This window comes from Lycium barbarum, chromosome 12, assembly GCF_019175385.1.
Source record: "Lycium barbarum isolate Lr01 chromosome 12, ASM1917538v2, whole genome shotgun sequence".
Taxonomy (NCBI): domain Eukaryota; kingdom Viridiplantae; phylum Streptophyta; class Magnoliopsida; order Solanales; family Solanaceae; genus Lycium; species Lycium barbarum.
In genome coordinates, this window is record NC_083348.1 from 83,300,108 (window position 1) to 83,325,515 (window position 25,408).

At 34.2% G+C, this 25,408-nt stretch overlaps 2 protein-coding genes across 2 annotated transcripts; both read left to right on the forward strand.

Moving 5' to 3' along the window:
* The first annotated feature begins 19,796 nt into the window (after positions 1-19,796).
* Positions 19,797-21,161, forward strand: LOC132624555 (uncharacterized). Its single transcript, XM_060339317.1, has one exon. The coding sequence runs from the start codon at positions 19,797-19,799 to the stop codon at positions 21,159-21,161; it is 1,365 nt and encodes a 454-aa protein (XP_060195300.1).
* Positions 21,162-22,622: 1,461 nt separating this feature from the next.
* LOC132624556 (uncharacterized) lies at positions 22,623-23,240 on the forward strand. The gene has a single exon (XM_060339318.1). It carries the CDS (start codon positions 22,623-22,625, stop codon positions 23,238-23,240), a length of 618 nt encoding a protein of 205 aa, XP_060195301.1.
* The last annotated feature ends 2,168 nt before the right edge of the window (positions 23,241-25,408 follow it).

Below are 25,408 nucleotides of genomic sequence, written 5' to 3' on the forward strand. Positions count from 1 at the left end.
TTGAGGAAGTGTGTAGGAGACCCGTCGTTAGTTGTTTCTGTTGGTACTATAACAGTTTGGTATGGTTTGACCTATGAGGAGATCCCCGTAGCCATTCTTGACCGTCAGGTTCGCAAGTTGAGAACTAAGGAAGTAGCCTCAGTGAAAGTCCTGTGGAGGAGTCAGAAAGTTGAGGAAGCTACATGGGAAGCCGAGGACGATATGAAATCCAAGTACCTATTTTTGTTTGAAAATCAAGCAGAGAAATCTCTAGGTAACTTTCCATAGCCCATATCATGTTATGTCTCATGTTTCACGTTCATGTCATGTATCCAGTGCCCTTGTTCCATGTCTTAGTATTCACGTTTCCATGTAACCATGTCATGTTAGTTCAGTATCCATGTTTCATGTCATGTTTCCTTCACGTTCATGTAGTCAATCCATGTCCAGTCATATTCTTAACCATGACTTATCATTCGTATCATTCGAGGATGAATGATCCCAAGGGGGAGATATTATAACACCTCGTAGCTTCGGGCGAAGGTTTGACTCATAAGATGATAATATAGGGGAACCAATATAAGGGTTATAGGAAGTGTTTTGAAAACTAATCAAGTCATAAGGAATGTCTTTGGGCAAAGCAATGTTGGAAGCCACTCTACGGGGCATGTTTGCAATTGTAGAAGGTCTTACTTCCAATGATCATAACCCCTTTATTAATTAGGAATTTGGGAAAACGTCCTAAATGAAAGTTGTATCCCTTTGAAATACCTTTCCAATGGTATATTATGGGGGTCAATGGGACATCTGTACAAAAGTTTATAGCCATTTTACTGAAGGATTACATAGCAGTCCGTTCAGTGGTCATGTTATACGAACTAGTTATACATACCATATAATTTTATACGGACCGTATAACTCGTCCGCACTTCATGAAACCTCAACCCGACTTTCTATTTTGTGCCATGATAAAATATGGTCATATTATACAGACCGTATAACTTTATACGAACCGTATAATATGTCCATATAATTTCCGCCTCACTTTTGTATAAATTCAAGCCATGAGTTTTTTATTTCATTATTCACAATTCCAAGCCCTAGCAACAATACAAAACATCAAGGTAAGTCAATCCAAACCCTTCCAACTTAATTCTAACATATACTCTAATAATCTAAGCAATAAATCGTTGTTCCTAATCTAGGGTTTTCAAGAAACACCCATCTCAATGTTCAAGAATCAAGATTTAAGAAATCTTCTCCAAAATTCATGTCTTTAATTCAAGTTTTAAAGCAATTAAGGTATGTAGAACTTTTATCCAGATGTGGGAATCTATATGTTCTTCCCGATGCTCCCTTTCTTGATATCCATGAAGTTTAAATCCTAGGGCATTAAACCCAACATATTGGTAGCCCGTATTTATGTATTTAGGTACATGAATTTTGTATCTATATTCGCTATTGTATTCCTAATCTTCCATTACGGTCATTAGGAACCTAGCTTAGTCCATGAATCATGAATTCTTCCTCATGTGTTCTCATTATGTTTATATGAAACTTTATGATTTTATCTAGCAAGTTACAAGCATGTTTTCAAGTCAATTATATATATATATATAATTATGAACTATTATTATTACTCATGAATCAAGAATATGTTTGCAAGACTATGACAAGTTATCTCATGAAACCATGTTACAAGATATTTCATGAAACTATGTTACAAGTTATTTCACGAAAATCATGGGCTTCTTAGCCAACTATATCCTATTCATGTTTTTAGGAGTTGCTTAGTTAACCGAGAAGGCTCAGTAAAGCCTGAAACTATGTAGCCACAGTAGGATAAAGGTTGTCAGCAAGGAGGAAACACCTTCATTATGCAGTTTGGATCCTTACATGGTTATTATTACTTAAATCTCATATCCCTGGCAAGGTGTGAGTGTTCTGCTGGTAGGACGCAAGTACCAGATCATGTTGTCAGTTATACTATAGCATTCCCCACGTTATAAGCAGTTTTATATACATGTATTTTCATTGATTTACTGTTTTCAGACTTTACTCACGTTTCATGCTCATGTTCAAGTTATATTCAGTTTCAGTTCATGTCCTATACCTATGTTGTGCCATGTTCTTTATTTCAGCAGGTTTTACATACTAGTACTATTCACCATGTACTAACGTCTTTTTTGCCCGGGGCCTACACTTCACAGTGCAGATACCAGTTTTCAGGAGCATACATCTGCGCAGTAGGATCACCTCAGTTATCAGCTTATTGGTGAGCCCCACTTCTCTCGGGGTTCAACATAGAGTCTGCAATAGTATTCAGTTTATGGTAGTCCAGGGCCATGTCCTGATAGTTAGTATTCAGACATGTTTTAGAGGTTTCATAGACAGAAGTTAGTTCACTGAGTCAGTTATGCTTTTATGTTTTCAGACTATTACGTTTTCATGATTTTTCATGCTATGAGATAATTTTAAGACTTTATTCCGCAATTACATTTTCATGATTCAGTTAAATTGCATCATATAGATTATATTGTTTTGATGTCCATGTTGACAAGCAAGCCATGAGGTTCAGGGCATGACAGATGTGACATGTTTCAGCCAATTCCCTCTGCTGATGGCATTTTCTTAAAGGCAACAAGATGCTAACTTTTGTTTCTTTTCAATTTGACATATTTTGTATTTGATATATAAATCCGTAAATAGAAATCTTGGGTGTGTATCGCTTGTAATAATGACATAATGCTAATCCATATTTAAAGGCAAAGGAAGAATCCGTTTTAATCTCATTATAACGTTGTCGGAAATCCCTTTGCAACTTTCTCGACGTTCATACTTTGTTCTGCAGTCTTTCAATTACCATATAATTTCTGTAAAAAAGCTATAGACGTAAGTCATCCACAACTACCTAAACCTGTCCACATATTCCATTTAGATACCTCAACTTAGACCTGTACCGATTAAACACCTATCCCATTCAAAATATGTTCTTAATGGACACTTTTTGCTGATTTGGCATAACGTGTGTGAAACACTCCAACTCAGCGCGTGGGAGTGCTTGGAAGGCATTAAATTAGATTTCTTTTTCTTTAAAAAATATATCTTCTTCTTCTTCATCATCTCTCTTTGCCACCATCCGCTACCAACCCCCCAGCTGTTGCCATCCACCGTCGTCATAACTTGGTCAGCACAACAGTTCAAAGGTGTTTTCATTAAAGAAGAAGCTGTAGAAAATTATCTAATTTATAATAGAAAAGGAGATTCTTCAATAAAAATCTATTCACCCCAGATTTTGCATTCTAATTTCATGCTTTTCTTACTCCATATTCTTTACAACCTCCGGTTAAAAAAATTAAAAATGAAATGAAAAAAAAAAGAGGAGAAGACACCCATTTGCAATTCTTGATATACTGAGCTTCTCAATAATAAAAAGTAGATAAGTTTAGCAAGAACTTTAAAGCCAGAGATTGCAGATGATGACCACCACCTCTACCATTATCGCCGCCGCTGCCTAGTCGTTCTTTTTTTCTTCAGATTTGAAAATGCTACCACCATTACAATTTCCTCTTTTTCAAATATGAGTTGGCCATTCTTGTTATATTATGAATTTTCTTTTAGAAGAGAACTTTTTGGTATGATAGATGAAACGAAGAAGTGGGGGTGGCGGTGGACGGCTGGTATTGTTGCATAGCGGGTGTTTGGTGGGTGGGGTGCGTAGGGTTTAGAGAATTTTTGTTTTTTTCTCTTAAAAGAATTTTTCTTTTTATTTCACTCATAAAATATTTTTTAAATCATTATTTAGGACCCACATGCCATGTGTTCCCAGTTAATTCGTCACCTTGCCACGTCATTGGGAGTGCATTACACACACTTTATATTTTGTAGTTGGTTATCAAAAAAGTATTTAAGTGGTTCAAATTCGGAGTGGAATAGGTGTTCAATCAGTACAGGTCTAGGTTGAGGTATCTAAGTGGAATCTGTGAACAAATTTAAGTGGCTGTGAATGACTTAATGGTTATGATATGTACAAAAGGTATTTACAATTCAGTCTACTTTTTATTTTCCTTTGCATTGAGAAGATATTAATATTTTTGCACCATATTATGCATAATTGGAGTGATGAGGATTGTGTGAAGATTCTAAAGAGAAGCAAAGCAGCTATCAGGGATAAAGATGATGGAAGAAAAGGAAAGGTTCTTAGCATTGACATAGTATTGAATAGAAATGAAGAAGAAGCAGAAATGAAAGAAGTGAAGCACATTTATGATGTACTGATGATGGTGCTTCTCGGTGGGAGGGAGAGAACTGAGAAAGAATGGGAAAAGCTATTCCTTGAGGCTGGCTTCATGAGCTACAAGATTACACCTGTCTTTGGCCTAATATCCCTCATTGAAGTTTTCCCTTAAAATAATCCACTTAATGTTCCTTAGTTTGTTTCTTTTTTCTTTGAGTTTTCTATGTATTTAATGTGCAAACGTATTTATTCCATCAATTTATAATAAGACAATTACATGTAGGTTTTTATAAGGCTGAACCCATCAGGAGACATCTAAAGTTGACACGATCTTTCACTTAAACACCTCAACTTAAGGGTGTTCCTATTGAGCACGAAGACTACCTGAAATTTGTTCCAATTAAACATTTTTTGCCGACACGACAAGGTGTGTGTGATTCACCTAAAAGAGGCGTGTGAATGGTATAATTTTTTTTTTTAATCTTTTCTTCTTCCTTCTCTCCTTACAACATTCCTCCACCATCCACCAGCACTCTGCCACTTTCGAGGAAAAAATTGCAGTCAAGAAGGCTGCGTTTTAAAAGAAAAAAAATATGACCTCTATGGAAGGAGCTTAGAAGCTCGGAAAGAGAAAAAAAATCAATTAGGTGTGCTAAATATTGTTCTTAAGAGCATTAAGAACTTGTTCATGAAGTATTCAGGAGTTTGGTTGAGAATCAAAGTTGTTTGGATGATTTTTGGAGCTGGGTTTGACTAGGAACATATTGCACAGTGACAAAAAAAAATCTGCAACCTGTTTTTGCATTTTCTTTGGGCAGATTTGCTTCCTTTTCTGATTTTTCTTGTTCCAATTAGTTTCTTTTAATTGTTTTAACTAATTTAATATTGGTAATTAGTCCTACTTTGTCAATCTAGTTATTTGAAGTGTGGGTGGTAGCGGGTCAAGGTCGGCGCCTCGGCGGCAGTGGAAGGGCACGTCGCTGGTGGTTGGCGGGAAGTTGCAATTGCTTATTATTTTCTTTTTTTGTTGAAAAGCTCCATTTTTAGTAATTAGCTAAATAGTTTTAAAAGTAGGGTTTTTTTATTCACAATACATTCTTTAATAGTTATTTTGGGTATATATGCCACATGTCTTCATTTGATTTGTCATTTTGACACGTCATCTGCGAGTGTGTTACACACACTTTACATATTTAGCTGATTCAGCAAAAAGTGTGTAATTGGAACAAAATTCGCGTAATCCAAGTGCTCAATAGGAACACCCTTAAGTTTAGGTGTCTAAGTAAAAAATCGTGTCAAGGTTGGCGGCGGGGTTGGTGGGCAGAAATTGCACAAACTGCCCACCAAGACAAAGAAAGGAGAAATTTTTTTTAAAAAAAAAAAAAAAAAGGAAGAAAGAAGCTGAGGAAGATAGCAGCAACGATTTGGAGGATGGGGAAGAAGGAGAGGGAGAGCGGGGGGGTGGGGTTAGAAGAAGAATGAGAAAAGTAAAAAAAAAGGAAAAATAAAATATTAAAAAAGTATAATTAAGTATAATAAATTTTCATCCAATTAGAAGAGGACATATGTATAGCTGGAATCATTTTTGGTATTTTTTTCCCCTTCCACGCGTTTTTGAGAAAGTCATCGCACTTTCTTGTCACGTCACCCGCTAAGGGGTGGTATTTAATTAACTTGAAAGTTGTTAAGGGGGGTAAATAAATATAACTTAAGTTTAGTTGCTAAACTAAGTTTTCGTGCCAAGTTCAGGGGTCAAATGATGTCTTTTCTCAAAAAAAAAAAAAAAAAACATGTGGCTTTAAAAAAATAAGTGCACCTATTTTTTTTAGTAGACTTACTTTTTTAAAGCCACTTGGTAATTTTTTTTCCTGGTGGGTCGGGTCTAATTCGTTTACAAAACTGGGCAGACTTATGTCTTTTTAAAGTCAAGCATATATTTTATAAAACGAACAAGACAACCCCACTAGAAAAAAAATTGTCTCGTGGCTTTAAATAAATAAGTCTTCAAAAAAAGGGCAAACTTATTTTTTTAAAGTCACGTGATATTTTCTTAATTAAAAATAAACTAAATGGTTTTAAAAAAAAAAAATCTAGCAAAAAGGGCATATTTGCACCATTGTATAGCGACAGGGGTATATTTGCACCATTTTTGTAACAACAGGGTACATTTGCACCACTTGTTTAACGACAGGTATATCTGCTCTAAATCGCAAAGTTAAGAGGTATATTTGCACCTTTGTCCGTTTATTAATTACTTCTAGTTGTTGTACGTGTTTTGTGTTTTCTTCTATGCTACCCCATACTTCTTTAACCTTCTTTTTATTCAACATTTCTAACTTACAGTGACATGGATCAATTGTAAACAAAGATGGAGTAGAAAGTAAAATAGAGAGAACAAAAAAGAAGAAGCCATGTATAGAAAACATTTTTCTTCTACTTTCTCCTTTAAAGACAATTATTCAATGCTGCATTTGTTCAATTTCTTCAAAAGACAATTATTCTCTTTCTCTAGCTCTTTACAAGCCTACTAAAAAGACGATTCCTTATAACGGACAAAGAGGGCTCTTCCTAATTAATGAAGTCACACTTTCTTTTGGGATACACTTTATTTTTCTAACAATTATCAGACATAGGGTATGGTAAGAAATAACACCACGATTGTGGTATAAACAATCCTGAGATTGCTAATCTCACAATAAAAAATTGTACCAAACATGGTATAATACTTTCTCACACTTGCTAATCCCTATCCACCAACTAAATGACCCATACGAGAACTTGTTAGCTTTTGTTGGTAATTTTAAGAACACAAGGATATGAGAAAGCAGAGATGTATATCAGTAGAACTAAATTTTATTGACTGCTGCAGGTTACATATATAAAACCTGGAAAAACAAAAGAAGTAAAAAAGGCGACACGATCCTAGTAGATTCACAGAATCCTGATTTTATGAACTAACTCCTAAATAATAGGAAAAGATAGCTAACAACTATTTGACTAAGTCTTATTCAACACTAAAGCAGTAAAAATAAATTTACTGCAGTTGTAAAGCAAATTCCTAACACTCCTTCTTGCTTTAGAAACTGCAAACTCCAATTTTTTGTCCGAGAAGCTCGAATTTGCTGACTGGTAAAGGCTTAGTGAATATATCAGCCAATTATGCTTCCGTCTTGCAGTAGATAAGAGTTATATCTCCATCTTTTTGCACTTCTCTCAAGAAGAAAAACTTGATATTGAAGTGCTTAGTTTTCCCATGTGTAACAACCCGTTTGGTCGTTTTGGTGTTTCAAAGTCTTTTCCCCAAAATTCCCTTCCCGTAGCTTGATAATGATATTCTTGACTTGCGGGGATAGGTGGTACAGTTATATAACTGATGGACAATTTTTAGAATATATCTATTTAATGTGTGTGAAAAGTAGATTCATAGGAATTTTATTTGCACTTGTCTAAGGTATAAGTTGGTGAATAATGTAATGGGAAAAGAATGCCAATGCCCACTACACATAAAATAATTACCCTTCCATGCCTCCCTTACTTTCATACCTCCAAAATTATTTACCTTTTCTACCTATTGTAGCTTTTGTAGATAATTGTCTCTTTTTTCTTCTTTTCTTTATAATTTTTCTACTTCTTATCTTCTTTTGTTTCTTCTCGTTTTTTTTTTCTTTTTTCTCCTTTTTGTTTATTTATTTTTTTCTCAAATCATACTAAATTTTTTTTCTTTTTCACCATAATCTGATTCCATATTTAATTCTTCGAACTCCTCTTTTTTTTTTTTCTTCCTATTTTCTTTCTTTTTTTTATTTCTTTATGTTCCTGTTTAGATTTTATTTATTTCTTTTCTTTTGTTTTTTTTTTATCTCAATAATCTAATTTAATTCACCCTTTTTCCTATTTTTATTTATTCCTCTGTTTTTTCTGGTGATTTTTAGTACCTTTTCTTCTTGTTTAGTTTCATTTTTTTCAAATACTTTTTTCTTTATTTTTTGTTTTTTTTTCATAATCTAATTCTACACACCTTTTGGCATTTTTTTTATATCAATAAAAAGGATAACTGATTTATTATTTTTTATTTTTATTTTTTTCCTATATCTCAAAACAATTTATTCTAGCATATAGTATGTCAAATCAATAGCAATTGAAGTATACTGTTGCAGTATATTATGATACTCACATGGTATATATCATATACTGACTCATAGAAAGATTGGTTCATTCCTTAAAAATATATTATGTTGTCCTCTATGATACCGACATGGTGTATCATATACTGATAGGGTATCAAACAAGATTGGTTCATTCCTTCATAACACTTTGTCCTTTATGATACCTATATGGTATATCGTATACTGACAGGGTATCTATCATAAAGGACTGGTAGTTTATTCCTTCAAAAAAACACTCAGTCCTCTATGATACCAACCTGGTATATATAATATACTGATATGGAATCATAATGATAGATTCATTTTAACATTACTCAGTCCTCTATGATGCCCACACGGTATATATCATATACTGACAGGGTATCATAGAGGTCTGGTTCATATATTCAAGAAAAACATTCCTAAGTCATCTATGATACTCACATGGTATATATCATATAATACTATACTGAAAAGGTATCGCAGTGGATTTGGTTCATTCCTTCAACAAAAACACAACTTAATCCTCTGTGATACTCGCATGGTATATATCATATACTATATACTGACAAGGTATCGTAGTGGACTGGTTCATTACGTCAAAAAAACACAACTTAATCCTCTATGATACTCCTATGGTATATCATATACTGACAGGGTATCATAAAGGATTGACAGTTCATTCCATCAAAAAACACTCAGTCCTCTATGATACCAACCTGGTATATATAATATACTGATATGGAATCATAATGATAGATTCATTTTAACATTACTCAATCCTCTATGATGCCCACACGGTATATATCATATACTGACAGGGTATCATAAAGGTCTGGTTCATATATTCAAGAAAAACATTGCTAAGTCATCTATGATACTCATATGGTATATATCCTATACTATATACTGAAAAGGTATCGTAGTGGATTTGGTTCATTCCTTCAACAAAAACACAACTTAATCCTCTGTGATACTCACATGGTATATATCATATACTATATACTGACAAGGTATCGTAGTGGACTGGTTCATTACGTCAAAAAAACACAACTTAATCCTCTATGATACTCCTATGGTATATCATATACTGACAGGGTATCATAAAGGATTGACAGTTCATTCCATCAAAAAACACTCAGTCCTCTATGATACCAACCTGGTATATATAATATACTGATATGGAATCATAATGATAGATTCATTTTAACATTACTCAATCCTCTATGATGCCCACACGGTATATATCATATACTGACAGGGTATCATAAAGGTCTGGTTCATATATTCAAGAAAAACATTGCTAAGTCATCTATGATACTCATATGGTATATATCCTATACTATATACTGAAAAGGTATCGTAGTGGATTTGGTTCATTCCTTCAACAAAAACACAACTTAATCCTCTGTGATACTCACATGGTATATATCATATACTATATAATGACAAGGTATCGTAGTGGACTGTTCATTCCTTCAACAACAAAAAAATAACTTAATCCTCTATAATACTCACATGGTATATATCATATACTGACAGGGTATCATGGATGACTGACCCACATGATATATCATATACTCATAAGATATCACGGAGGGCCGATTCATTCTTTTTAAAAAGAGCCCAGTCATCTATGATACCCACATACTATATATCATAGATTGACAGGGTATCATAGAGACTGATTCATTCCTTAAAAATAAAAAAATACTTTTGAGTCCTCTGTGATACCCATATGGTTTATATATGTATATTATATACTGACAGGGTATCATAAAGACTTATTCACTCCTTCAAAAAAAAAACTCTTATGTCTTTTATGATACTCAGTCACATGGTATATATCATATACTGACATAATATCATAAAGAAAAAGCTCATTCCTTCCAAAAAAAAAAAAGTTAATAAAGATACAACAAATAGAAATTAAAGCTTAATTCTGATATTTTAATTTTTATGTCATTCTTAGAAAGTTAATTTTTGAAAAATAATTACAAGAAAATAGAGTCATATTTTAGATATAAGTTTTGTTTTCATCACAAAAAAGAAAAAAATTATAATTTATTTTCTATTAATTTAGATTTTAATAAATAAGATAGTAATTTTAATACTTTTTAATTATTTCTTATTGTAGTCTAATTTATTTAATTCCTGTATTATATTAATATACAAAGAATTAGTTAATATTTTTATATTTCTAAAAAAAAAGATAAAATAGAGAAATAAACCAAAAAAAACAAAAATAACCAAAAAAGGAAAACAAAACAAACAAGAAAGGAAATTAAAAGAAAAATGGATAAAAGGATAGAAAACCAAAAAAAAAAAAAAAAAAGGAAAACAAAATCAAAAGAAAAGGAGGCAGAAAGCCGCAACTGAATTCAAAAGGAACTGAAGCCCCAATAATCCCTCAACTGACGCCGCAATACTCAACGCAGCCATTCACGGGTAATATTTTCTTTCCGTGTAGGTAGCACAAGTAATTAAATTTCAAGGGGGCAGATTTGGGTAAATATTTAGTCTTTAATAGGTACTAGTATACGTACCCGCGCAATGCGCGGATTGTTTCAAAGAAAAAAAAGAGCGCGGATTGTTTCAAAGAAAAAAAAAAGAGAAGAGAAATAATAGAAACATATGTGTATGAACCACGTGTGACACATCTTGTAGATCTTATACTTTTATTTTTCTGGTCAGTCTTATTACAAATTAACAATTTCCTATGGTATATGTAACTGCTACTACTTCATTCCAAAAATGGAGGAACCTCTGGGAAAGTGATATTATCCATTGCCTTGCTTTCGAAGGGAGTTCTAGCAGTAAATAATATCCCTATTTTTATTACATTTTGAAGGCTAATAAACGTGATGATAAATCAGTAAAGATAGTAACCGAAGTAATATCTCTCAAGTCAAATGTAAAAGCTTAAAAGATAACTACCAAGAAGAAAACATCATAATCCCAACTTATCCTTATATTTTGGCTCATCATCCTTAGCCGTGTCAATAACTGATCTTTAGTGGTTCTAATTTAGAAACTACTCCTCAATTAGTGGCTATAATTTTGTATATTGTTTAACTTTAAAATTTTAGAATTTTCTTTTCCAAAAAAATATATAAGCTCGTCGTAAAGAGGTTTAGAACGGATTCATGATTTATATAGAACAAAACCTTATTAAATTAAAGTTTACAAAATAGATTGTTTACATTTAAAACCAAGAGAATAAACAATTTAAGATTTAAAAAAAAAAAAAAAAAAAAGGAACACTGACCGAGAAAATTTCTTACCTAATATTTGCACACTGCCATTTTGGAAAAATGGACATAAGGACATGATACATGATATGCCCATTAATATGCTTACATTCTTGTATGCATTACTGGATATATTAGCACAGAATGCAGATTAAAGATGATATTTTTCTCGTTTCAATATTTAAATTTATCATTCATCTTTGCCCAAACCAATCTTTAAGGAAAATCTTTTAGTACAAAATTTTAATTTTATTAAGAACTCTAACATAAACCAAACAACAATCCAAAAGAAAATCATTAACTTTACTTTGTAATCAAAATGCACTTTAAACTATTAAACATAAAAAATAAAAATTAAACAACGGCAATAACTTTCATGTATTAAGATTTCAGTTGATCATTTTTTTTATAGGATGAGTTTTAATTTGAGACTTTTTCATCTCAAATTTTGATAATCTTATTCTTCTATAACATGTCATATGTCTCTATATACATTCTTATTGTCAAGTATTAATTTATTAGAAATTTCTCCTTAATTCATAACTTAACCAAAATAAATTAGTATGATTTAGCGTAAACATCAAGTGTGGATAAACTTTTACCGTCAAAGACTACTCTAAGAGCTACACTAAGTTAGACATAATGCAGAAATTTCTTTAATCATCGCAAAAATTAATTGCTAGCTGTTGCTGTTTTTTTTTTTTTTGACATCATATTTTTAGTTTTACTTTTAAGCAACTAATTTTTTGTTAAAATGAAATAAATATATCATACAATATCCATTGATTTTTATTTTTTCCCCATTTTTCTTTATTATATTTTTCATAGCTTAATACAATTATATTGTCAAAATGACTTTATTTTAGCTTGTCATTTGACTTAATATTTTTTTTCCACTGCAATCTCCTAATATTGACTTTTTATTAACTTGCAAATAGACTTATGGCTTATTTTGGCCAAGCTTTGGGGATACAAAAGCCTTTTGGAAAATTGAAATGGTCAAGCGCAAATTATTTTAAAATGATTCTCAAATAATTTGGTTAAACACAAAAATGATAAAACTTTAAAATATCTTTTTAAATAAAATAAATTTATGCTTGTAGGGGAATCTACAAGTATAGCTTTTCTCTAGTAACAAAAGAATTACTATTTAAAAGTACTTTTTTCTTTTGATCAAATACGTCTAATTTTTTATTAAAAAAGGAGATTTTTTCCTTAAGTGGAGAAACGTAAAGCCACTTGCTAACACTATAAGTTTGAAAGAAAATAATGAAAGAAATTTAAGCATTTAAAATTCTAGAAACACATATGCTTCAATTTACCTTTTTTTTTTTTTTTTTAGCTGATTAAATTTGGTTGCATGTACCAAAACAATGGGTATAATTTCTTGAAAATGTTAATCCATATATCTCCCTATATATATAAAAAAGGAAAAGAGATACATGTAATTATAATAACCTTATAAATATTCCAAAGAAAGAAAAATCAAAGCAAACAGAATAACATAATACAAAATAAGCTTCTATTTGCGCAGTGCTCCTAAGATAGTGAATAATGCCAAATGAAATGTATACATTCATTATACATTGTCATTCCTTGCACGAATGATTTGGTAAAACTCCTTTATATATTTCGGTTCTCCATCGTACTTGTTTATTTTTCAAATATTCATTTCGCATTGTGAAATATTTATATACACCATATATGGAAAGTTCTGATTCTCTAGTTATATCTGCGACAAAAAGAAATTTGAGTAATATTAATTGTAAAAAAAAAAAAAAAAAAAAAAAAAATAATAATAATAATAATAATAAAGTTAAATCAAGCATGAAAACGTACCTTGACAATTTGGTAAAACTCCTTTCTATATTTCGGTTCTCCATTATGCTTGTTTATTTTTCAAATATTCATTTCACATTTGTGAGATATTTGTATATATCATATCTATGGAATCTTCAGAATCCTTAGTTACATCCGTAACAAAAGATAAATGAGTAATGTTAATTGTAAAATAAAATAAAATAAAATAAAATAATAACAACAATAAAAAAGGATGGATACACTTGCTCCTCTCGGCGCACGATAGCATATCGTACGCCATACCATGGGTAAGAAGAACAAGTCTACGAATCCACCGGAAAAGGACGACGGGATGATGGCAACACAACAAGGAGACTCTGGGAAGCGGAATGATGGAGCAAAATTAGTTCGAGGTACAGGTCCGGCAACAGCGATTTTGAGAACTAGGGCAATAAGAGAGATAGACAAATCGGGACCAATTCCAATCAGATCTCAGGCAAAAAAGGGGGATACGTCACCTAATCTAGGGGGAAACACAAATCATGGAAACACAAGTACTAAGTTGGTGGATGTAACCATGGATGAGCAGCGGAAGCAGCTAGAAACTAATCTGGCGATAGATCCAGGCCAGAATAAAATCACTCACAGTCCTCACAAGTCCAAAGTAGCGGTGGATAGGGAAAATATACTCGATTGGATAGACATCACCTGCTCCCAGGCGAGTGAAGGAAGGAAATCATGGGCAGATGAGGTGGAACGTACGAAGTCACACCCAGCTGGTCTGACGGAGGCGAATGAGTCGGTGGCATCTGTCTGGGATAATTTTGACATCACAAAAATTTCTAATGCGGGATTTAAGCTGGATTATATAAGGCCGGTTAGTGAAGGAAATCAACTCATAGTGGAAATTGAGGAGGACGACATCACTTCTGAGCTTGAATATTGGAAGAACGCAGTGGTATGCTATGTGCTTGGAGCACACCCACCTTTCTCAGTGCTTAATGGCTATATCCAGAGACAATGGGGGAAATGGGGGATTAATAAAATAGCAATGTTGAAGAATGGGATAGTGTTGGTGCGGTTTGACAGTGTTGAAGGGAAAAATGAAGTTATCCAAGGCAGAATATACCACTTCGACAACAAGCCACTGATAGTGAAAGCATGGGATGCGGATATGGACTTCTCGCGAGAGGAACTGTATTCGGTTCCAATTTGGATCAAGTTGCCTACACTTGACTTCAAATACTGGAGTGCTAAGGGCCTAAGTAAGATAGGGAGCCTTGTGGGGAAGCCACTCATGGTCAACAAGAACACGGAGAAGAAGGTGGGATTAAATTTTGCAAAGTTGTTTGTAGAAGTGAAAATTGGGAGTGCACTGCCAGATACGATATATTTTCGGAATGAAAGGGGGGAGGTTATAGAGCAGAAGGTGATGTATGACTGGAAACCATCAATGTGTTCCATATGCCAAAAGTATGGGCACACGGCTGAAATCTGTAGAAGGAATAAAGCGAATGAGAAGAAGGAGGAACCTCAAATCAAGGAAAACACCACAAAGGAGAGCAGCAGTACTGGAGCAGACCAGGAACAGTCGGTAGGAAGTGCAGGGAAACACACTGGGAGTAACCTATGTTGACATCCAATTTTGTCCCGCCTCTCCTCCGAAATACTTATTTGTGCTTCTAATATTTTTGAGAAAATAAAATAAATATATATTATTTTTTACTAAATTATTAGCCTTTTATCAATACCGACACTTCATTATTCTATTACAGTTACTATTATTATTATTATTATTATTATTATTATTATTATTATTATTATTATTATTATTATTATTATCATTATTTAATTCATATCATTTCGGTATTTTACCAGCTTACGCACAACGCATCGTATTTATCTTTGCATAATTAAATAATGGTATTTATTTTACTGTGGATTTTCAAAAAATATTATTGCCCAGCTATTATAACACCATATAATCTTATTACCCGAGTTCTAATAATTACACATTTTGGTATTAGGTGATATTTTGTCACTCTCAGTACATCGTTAATCAAAATGGATCTCTTATTCAAATTTAAAAGCCAAACTATTTCCTGCACTCGGTCCGTATTTTGACTTACCGGATCTCAAATCAAAGTCCAATTAATTCCTAATATTTTTTGGACTAGCCCATATCTTTTATCTCAATTTTTTAACCATTCTATGTTTTTTTATTTATTTTAGCCCATCTTTTAATACCCGATCTAAAAATCGATCCGGTCCACAAATGGACCGGGTCCGATCCTTTCTCACCCAAAATAAGGGAAACCCTACCATTTTTCCGCCGCTACCCTTTTCTCCTTCGTCTCCTCTCTTCTTTTTCCCCCTTTCCCTTTTCCGCCGCTCCTTCCCCACCACGCCGTCGCTCCTCTCTTGTCATCATCCCCACCACGCCGTTCCCTTTCCCTACCCCCGCTCCTTTCTTTCCCTTCTCATTCATCATCTTCGTCTCTCCCTTTCCCTTTCCTCCTCCCTTCTCCCTCTTCCTCGCACCCCGCTCCTCTCCACTTACCCCTGTCCCCCACCACCGCCGTTTCCTTTTCATCGTCACCCCACCACGCCGCACTTAACTCCAACCACGCCGCTCCCCCCATTTCCGATTGTCTCCCCTCACGTTCCACCCCACCTCGTTTTGTCCCCCCCGCTCCTCTCTCTCTCTCTCTCTCCTTCTTCATCAGAAACCCTAAACCCACCCTATAAATAATTGTGGAGTGGAATCGATTAAGGGGGACGGTTGGATTCAGAAAATTCCCCAAGAATTGAAACCTTAAAATCGTTGAAATCCCCCTAAGAACAAGTCGTTTTTTTTACGGCAGAAATCCTCTAGAAATTAAGGGAAATTCGGAGAAATCGCAGAAATTTCCCATATAAGACATTAATTCTTTAGTTGTACTGTTCGATATCAAGTCAAAATCCACACCTTTTGTTCTGTTTCGTCCTTAGCATCTGTCTAGATTCGAAGGGTATGCAAATTCGGGGTTTTTAGTGTTTCGAAATAGATTTGAAGTGTTCGAGGTGGATCGAAAACTCGAAGCCTCATTTCGCTGCACCCGAAGAAGGTAAATACTCCTCCTTTTATTTAATTTTGGCAATTATTGCGTTTAGCATGTGCGTTGGTCAGTTATTATATGTTCATTTCAGTTCTCTGTTTGATATATGTGTGTTGATAGCTATGTCCTTTCAGTCTTATGTTAGCTTTGCTTAGTCTCTTAAGATGAGTTAGTTTAGTTAATCTGTATGTACTAGGTGTTTGTTAAAATGGGATTTGCAAATGATTTATGCACAGTGAGATATCATGTGATCCCCCTTTCTTCATCTCTGTTCATCTATGCTTAACAAAGTGGTCCCGAAATCCTTCGAATTGTTTCACACTTGGATGTTGGTTTGATTAACAGTTAGCTTTGATTCAGCCCCTGCATTTCTTTAAAAAAATCTTACTCTATCTACGTTCCGTGTGCATCACATTGTATATCATTATCCACATCATGTCTTCATTCATGAAGCTCATATTTCCTGTTAATGACATAGCCATGTTCCATGACTCACCACATGATTCCCTGTAGTTCAAGATTTCTTCTTCCCGTATGCTTGAAAGACTTTCCTGTTTGTTTAACTAATATACATTTGGTTAAGTATAATTTCCCTGTGATATATATGTGTTTTGTAACTTATGATCAGTTGTTTAAAGGGGGGCAGTTAGTGGTTATGTTTGAGTAGCAGATAAATTTGAATCATTCAAATTCCTATGAATTGTGGTTATTTGGTGTTTGCTATGAAATATTACTACTTTGATAAGATAAAATGACCATCATGTTTACACACATATTGCTGTCCTGTGTGCTGCAATGATTTTCGACTATACTTGTTTAATTTCTTTTCTTACTGCTTGTTCAATAACTGTTAAGTAGTTATAGGCAGTCCTGATTAATTTAAAATCACTAAATCATTACTCCAATTGATAAATGTCTTGTGAAATATTGAAGTGCTCTCCCCTGCCATTTTGAAATCCTGTAGCTTTCAGCTAGCTTTAATTAGTGTCATCTCTGTCTGGAACCTATGATTTTGAATAGGTTTTACTTTCACAAACTAATCTCAGGCATGCTAATTCTGTGTTGCTACTGCTTATGTTCTGTAATTATATATTTCATTTGACTCCTTTAAATTGTATGAATATGGAAAAGGATCATATCCTTTACTAACCTGTAAGCAACTAGTTAATATCATATAAATCTCAAATGGTTAGCCTGTGATTTTTCCTGTCTACCTACCTATTGGGGTGTTGCTCATTATGTACTCTTGCTTTGCAATGTGCAAGATGTTTGATTATGTATATTTATGCATATTATTAATATAGTTTCACTGAAGCACATTAATGAGGAGGGTAGTTAAATCATATTAAGGAGTTTGAATGCTTCAATTTTCAATTTCCAGTAATTCACTTGGCTCAATGCATTATTAAAAAAAAATGATACTCAGTGCTTGGCTCGGTTGGTTGTGAAGTATACAGATTGTAAAAATGTTTAGTTTCTTCCTTAGTTTTATTTTAGTTTGTGATGAAATCCATTGAAGTTTGATCATGGCAACTGAGTATCTAAAATGATCAGTCCTAAAATATGAACTGCAATGTATTGGCAGACCCCTGCTACTTACCCCTTCCCTCTTTGCTATTATGCTACTGCTGTATGATATACATGGGTTATACACAGTGTATACACCATCTGTTTGAAGGTACATCTTACGTGTTTGATATTCTTCATTTGATCATATTCTAATCCTCTTTCTTTCCATTTTTTATGCATGACCGCCTCGCACGAGTCCGAGGGACTCGATTTCATCCGCTTTCGGCGTTGGGCTAAAAGCCCAATACAACTTTCCTCTTGTGTCATCCCACCTGCAGCAAAGTAAAAAAATAGATTCTGGGCCAAGCCCAACTCCCATATCAGCAGCAATCCGAATGGGCTGAGCCCATTTAGCCTTATTTATGATTTTGTTTTTTATATATATATATATATATATATATATATATATTTTTTTAACTTGTATATTATTTGACTAACACTCCTCATATTTTGTTTTCTCTTAGCTTAGGTGATCTATTGGAAATTAGTATGGATAATCTAGTAATGGGTAGTTAGCTTAAAAAAGACTAATAATCAATCCTACGAGTTTATTCTCTCCTCTATGTCAAAATTACTTATAATGTCTAATATTATTTCATTGAGAATAACGGACTTGCGAAAAGCACGACTATATATATTTCGAGTCAAGAGGAACATTATTTCATTCTTATTATTTTAGGGATTTCAAAATGTTGCTAATAGTACAAGTACAAAATTCAAGTATAAAGAGTTCTTCGTGTTCGAATCAATTATCAGATCTTAGCGAAACACGATTAATAAGTAACAATGAAAAGTAAAGGGAACTTTCATTAGCTATTTTCGTATTTTTTTACTCTTTAAAATCAATCAATATTCCGGCATTTCAATTACTCATTAGACATCGCACAAACTCACATTTGTTTCTACTTATATACTGTATGCATCTTATTTAAAAATAGTATTATTATTATTATTAATCTTTGCAACATTTATAAGTTTATTTCTTTTTTAAAAAGGCATTTCAGATTTTATTTTTTCCATGCGAACCACATTTTTTACAAATCTTTCTAAAAATAGCATTTTATTTAATGTCTTAGTCGTATCATAAGTTTTAAATAGCAGCCGAAGCCTCATTTTCATGCAAATTATCATATTTTCTATCGGTCTCGTTCTAAATAACATATCTTATCTAAAGCCTTACCAAACTTTATAAATATTATTCTAAATAAAATTATTACTTTTTTCTTAAACTTTAGCAACATTTCTTAAACCCTTTTTCTTTCCTCAAAATTTAAAGCACCTTATATTTAACCTTAATTAATTAACCCAAGTTGGTCGGATAACCGTAAGTTAACGGATTCTAAAGGATGCCTAACCCCTTCCCTTTAGGATAATATAGAGCCCTTACCTAGAATCACACTGGTTAAGCAGACTATTAATTGAGATTTAGTTTTAACTTTACCTTAGTTAACCTCTAGGTGTCCTAATTCACCGTTAAATTAATTAGGTGGCGACTCCTTAAAACAAAACAATTTAGGAATCACCAATATGTCGTGCTCCCTAATTTTGACTCCGGTTAAAATGGGGTGTGACAACCTACCCCAACAAGGAAAATGGAGGAAACAGGTAGGAAGGAGGCAACATCAAGACGCAAGCTTGGTTCTAGCTACCACAAGTGGAACAAAGACAGTGTCGGTTGCAAATTCGTTTCAGCCACTGGAGAATGCTAGAAAGGAAAATGAAGTGCAAGCCACGCAAGCTGGCCAGACTGAGGGGACTAAAAATTACCCCTCAGGGCATGGTTAAGATGTTAAGCTGTAATGTAAGAGGCCTAAATGGCCTCAATAAGCAGAAGGAGGTTCGGCTCCTCTGCAATGAACAAGAAGTTGGGCTAGTTGGGTTGTTAGAAACACGAATAAAAACCAACAAGGTTAATATGATAGTTGATAGTATGTTCAATGGCTGGCATCACCATAGCAATCACGCATCCCACTATAATGGAAGGATATGGATCATATGGAGGCCGGACTGGTTTGATATTGATATAGTACAGGAGATGGCACAAGCTGTCACTTGTCGGGTAAAATTCATTCTTATGCAACTTGAGTTCGTGGCAACATTTGTGTACGCCTATAATGTAAAGGAAGATAGGAAGATGTTGTGGGATCATTTAAGTCATCTAAGTGTGAATCGTAAGGAGTCGTGGATAATATTGGGAGATTTTAATGCCGTGCTGCATCGAGATGATAGACTGGGAGGAAATCCAGTTACTCTAGCTGAGGTAACTGATTTCCAAAACTGTATTGATAACTGTGGTTTGGAGGAAATGGCCAATTCAGGGAAAAAGTATACATGGAGTGATAAACAGGCTGCTCGGATTTTTTCAAAAATTGATAGAGTGTTAGTCAATGGTGAGTGGGTGGATCAGATGCCTCCTATAAATGCGCATGTACTACCAGAGGGGATCAGCGATCACTGCCCTATAGTGGTTCAGAGTTTGCAAACCTCATCTATAAAGGTGAAATCTTTCAAATATTGCAACGTATGGAGCACCCACCCAGATTTCGGGGATATCATCCAATCGTGTTGGAGCCAGCCTATTGGGGGATGTAAGATGTTTCAGGTAGTGTGCAAACTGAAGGCACTAAAACGTCAGCTAAGAGTGTTGCACAAAGTGAATTTCTGCAACTTGATACAACAGGTAAATCATGATAGAGTGGCATTGAGGAGGGTCCAACGTCAACTGCAGCAGACCCCATTGAATGATGCTATACAAAGGGAGGAAAAGGAATTAAATGTTAAGTTCCGAAGATCAAGTTTCTTGGCTGAATCATTATTACTACAGAGGAGCAAAGTAACTTGGATAAGGCAAGGAGACGATAATACCAAATACTTCTTCTCTGTGATTAAGAAGAGGAAGCTGATTCAAACCATCACTCAAATTCAGGATGAACATGGGCAACGACAGCATGAACAAGCACAAATAGCAGAGGTGTTTGTGAGGTATTATCAACAACTCTTGGGTGACTCTGGGGGCCCAAGGAAACCAGCCGAAGATAGGATATTTGCACATGGGCCTACGGTATCAGCAGAACAGCAATGAGGGTTACTTCAGCCTTTTAACAAGCACGAGATTAAGAAAGCGATGTTCAGTATCAAGGCCAACAAAAGCCCAGGCCCGGACGGATATGGAGGGGGATTTTATAGAGCAGCTTGGGATATAGTGGATGATGAGGTTTGTGAAGCTATCTTGGAGTTCTTTGCAAGTGGAAAAATCCTGAAACAAATAAATGCCACTATAATATCTATCATCCCCAAAATTGAGAAACCAGTCCAGGCTAGTCAGTTTCGGCCAATTGCGTGTTGTAATGTCTTGTATAAATGCATCTCCAAATTGATATGTAGTAGGCTAAAAAAGGTCTTACCAACCATAGTGAATCCTACACAAGCTGCGTTTGTACAAGGAAGATCACTAGTCCAAAATGTTCTTGTATGCCACGACCTATTAGGCATTACAACAGACAAACTACTCCAAGGTGTTTAATGAAAATCGATTTGCGGAAGGCGTATGACATGGTCAAATGGGAGTTTGTGAGAGAGATGCTAGGGGGATTTGGCTTCCCTCCAAAATTCATACAATTAGTGATGGAGTGTGTGACTACACCTTGGTTTTCTATCAAAATTAACGGAGAGGGTTGTGGATTTTTTCCAGGAAAAAGAGGGCTACGACAAGGTGATCCAATCTCACCCCTCCTCTTCGTCCTGGTTATGGAGTATTTCTCAAGAATCATGGTAAGGATGAGCAAGCTGCCTGATTTCAGATTCCACCCAATGTGTAAAGAACAACAACTCACCCACCTAACGTTTGCTGATGATCTAATGATAGTATGCAAAGGGACAGAGGCCTCGGTAACTAGAGTAATGGAAGCTATAAAGTATTTCTCGGATACCACCGGTCTAAGTGCAAACAGTGATAAATCAAGTATATACATAGCAGGGGTAACAGACAACGTTAAACAGAGGCTGCTAGAGATTACAAGATTTGTCGAAGGTGCTTTCCCAATAAAATACCTCGGGCTGCCACTGTCTCACAAGAAATGGAGCAAGATGGAATGCCATCAGTTATGCCTTAAGATCACTGAGAAGACGAGGGCCTCTGCAACTAGGCACCTATTATATGCAGGTCCAGGTAATTAATTCAGTGCTATTCTCCCTGTATAATTTTTGGGGATCAGTATTCCTACTCACTCAGAGTGTGTTGAAAATGGTGGACAAACAATGTAGAGAGTTCCTATGGGGATCTAAAGAGGAGGGAAGGAAAATTGCATTAGTAGCGTGGAAGGACCTCTGCTGGCCAAAGAAACAGGGTGGGTTGAACGTGAAGAACTGTAGACTGTGGAATATAGCAACTGTTGGAAAGCTAATTTGGAAATTTATGCATAGCAAGGAGCAATTGTGGGTAAGATGGGTGCATGGCATTTATATGAAAGACGAGGCAGGTTTTTGAAATCACATCCCAAAACAAGACTGTAGTTGGTACTGGAAACAACTCCACAAGATTAAAATGCGAATGATCAGCTGGTACTCCCACGATAGGTATTGCCTCACCAGCAACGGTAAATATTCTGTGACAAGGGGATATCTTGCACTGCTTGGTGATAGGCCAAAAATGGCAGACGCTGACCTGATTTGGAGTAAAATATTGCTACCTAAACACAGAGTGGTGGTATGGCTGGCAGTGCAGCAGCGACTGCTAACACGAACAAGGCTGAACCGACTGGGCATTGAATGTGAGGACGATATGTGTGTGCTGTGCGATGCGCAGAAGCAGGAAGATGCGGTGCACCTATTTGTGGACTGCGATTGGGCCAAAGAGCTGTGGGCTGAAGCACAAGATTGGATGGGGATTAAGGTGCAACTAGGAAGTGTTCAACAAACCTTACAACAAATCAAGCAGAAGAGATGGAGCAAGTTTAAACGAGAAATAGTAGCAGCAGGATACGGGGCAGTGATATACCATATATGGCGATTAAGAAACGGGAAAATCTTCAAAGGGCAAATTGTACATAGAGATTTTGTTATGCAACAGATAAAGATGATAGTTAGGGAGAGAATTAGCATGTTTAGAGACTACAAAACAGCCAGGAAATGTGCATGGTTTTTGGCAAGAATATGTAACTAGTCCTTGAGGCCTAATACGCTTGACACCAACCGGTGATTAAGTGTTAGGTGCTCCTTAGGTGTAAACAATTTGTTGGTATGGTAATATTTACATTCTATTGCCAAAAAAAAAAAAAAGTTTAAAATAGTCAGGTTACGAAGATCACCTATTTCATTTCGCATTTGTGAGATATATGTAAATATCATATATATAGAATCTTCAAAATCCTTACTTAAATATGTAAAAGATAAATGTAATGTTAAGTATAAATAAAAAAATAAAATAATAATAATAATAAAGTTTAGTCAAGCATAAAAATATACCTTGGCAATTATTTAGAGAAATTTGAGGTGCATAGCCTATAATTTCTTTATCTACTGCAGAAAATCTATATAACAAAAAAAAATTATATATTAGATATAAGCATAGGAAAACTACAATCACATACTCATAAAGATTATTCAAGTAAGACTCGTAACTAAGTTATAGCTTTTGAAAAGTGTATATCATGATAATGCTAAACTTAAACTGATAATATCAAGCCAGGGATAGTAATATCAACGGATTCATTTAAGCACAACACTCCTAAAAAAAACATCACAATTTTGACTCTTTATGAAATTAGAAGGAGGTAAAGTCTAGGATCTTCATAGATGGGATATGAACTGTTCAAGATATTCCTTTAAATCTAAAACCTTCGACCAGAACGACAGCACTTCGACGGACCATATCGGATATCGAAAGAAAGAGTTGCTGGATCTATTTAGAACGGCGGTTTAAAGCGGGTGGCTATGATTGCACCCCTTTTTCTATGCACTATATATCTACTTTTATGCTTTTCCCTGATCCCTCCGAAATATTGTGTGCGCATATGTTATATATAATGTGTTTGTTTGTGCATGTGTCGAGAATGAGATGAGGACGTGGGGGGTAAATGGTAATGGGAAGTGAGAACGTGAGAGCAGGAGGGGTTTGGCAAGTTGGTTTGCAGATTCCTTTTTTGGTTAGTTTTTCTCTACTTTTTTTTGTTTTTTTTTTAATTTATTTATTATCTTTATTCTTTTTTACATAAAACAAAAACATGAAGATAAAAATGTTAGTTCATTATTTCTAGACTAATATATGAAAATGTATTCTTTCTTTTTGAGAAATGTAAACAAAATTTACATCCTAAAATGTGACTCATGAAAAATTCAATTCAAAATAATGTTTCTATGTACCTATTTGGTGTTTATTATATTTTGAAAGTAGTTGTCTTGAATCTTTACTTTAAGTATGAAGAATAATCAAAAGGATGATTAGAAAGTTTATCACGTACTGCCTAGATATTGATTTCATTTTAAAAAATTTAAAAGTTAAAATCGTGCATGTGTGTGTTTGTGAGGTAGAGGAGAAATGGAGGCAAGGACGTGGAAGCAGCTTCTTCTGCTTCTTCTTCTTCTTTTATTTTTTTTATTTTTAACTATGTTTCGTTCAAATTTTAATATAGGAACTACCTTTTTAACCATTCATAACAAATGTATAAATATTAATGCTAAAAGTTAGGAGGAAAATGTGGAAGTTACTTGACTATTCTCTTGTGTTTCTTTTTTCAAAAATTTTAGTAGATTAAAATATAAAAAATTTGATAACTTAAAAAAAAAAAAAAGTCCTAAACATGCCTTGAATTGTGGCTGCACTATTTTAGAACTCCATCGTGCACTACTATGATGATATTATTTTGTATTTTTTAATTGTAAACCTGTAGATTCATATTTAAATTAAAAAATTAACTAACGTTTGTCCTAAAACTAACACATGACATTTTCCTACGCTGCCACTTGTCACAATTCTATTGCAAACTATCATTTTTTTTAATAATATATAGATTTTGTGTTGTTTTCTCTAATGTAATTGACTAAGTGGATCAATTCTTACTAAAAGAATATTTTGGACAGATTATTTTAGTTGGTAGTTAATGGGTCAAGCCCATAATTTACTAGTAAACTTACCCACACTTCGCGCGGTCTTAAAATATGTTATTAAATGTATAATATAATCTATTTAACATTAAAACATAATCAAAATTATTGTTTCCACATACTAAAGTTATCTTTAATTTTTCTTCAAAAGGTTATCAAAAACATAAAAGTTTGTAACTTCAATCCATACTTATTTTGTAAAACAAAAAATCAAATATTAAACACCTG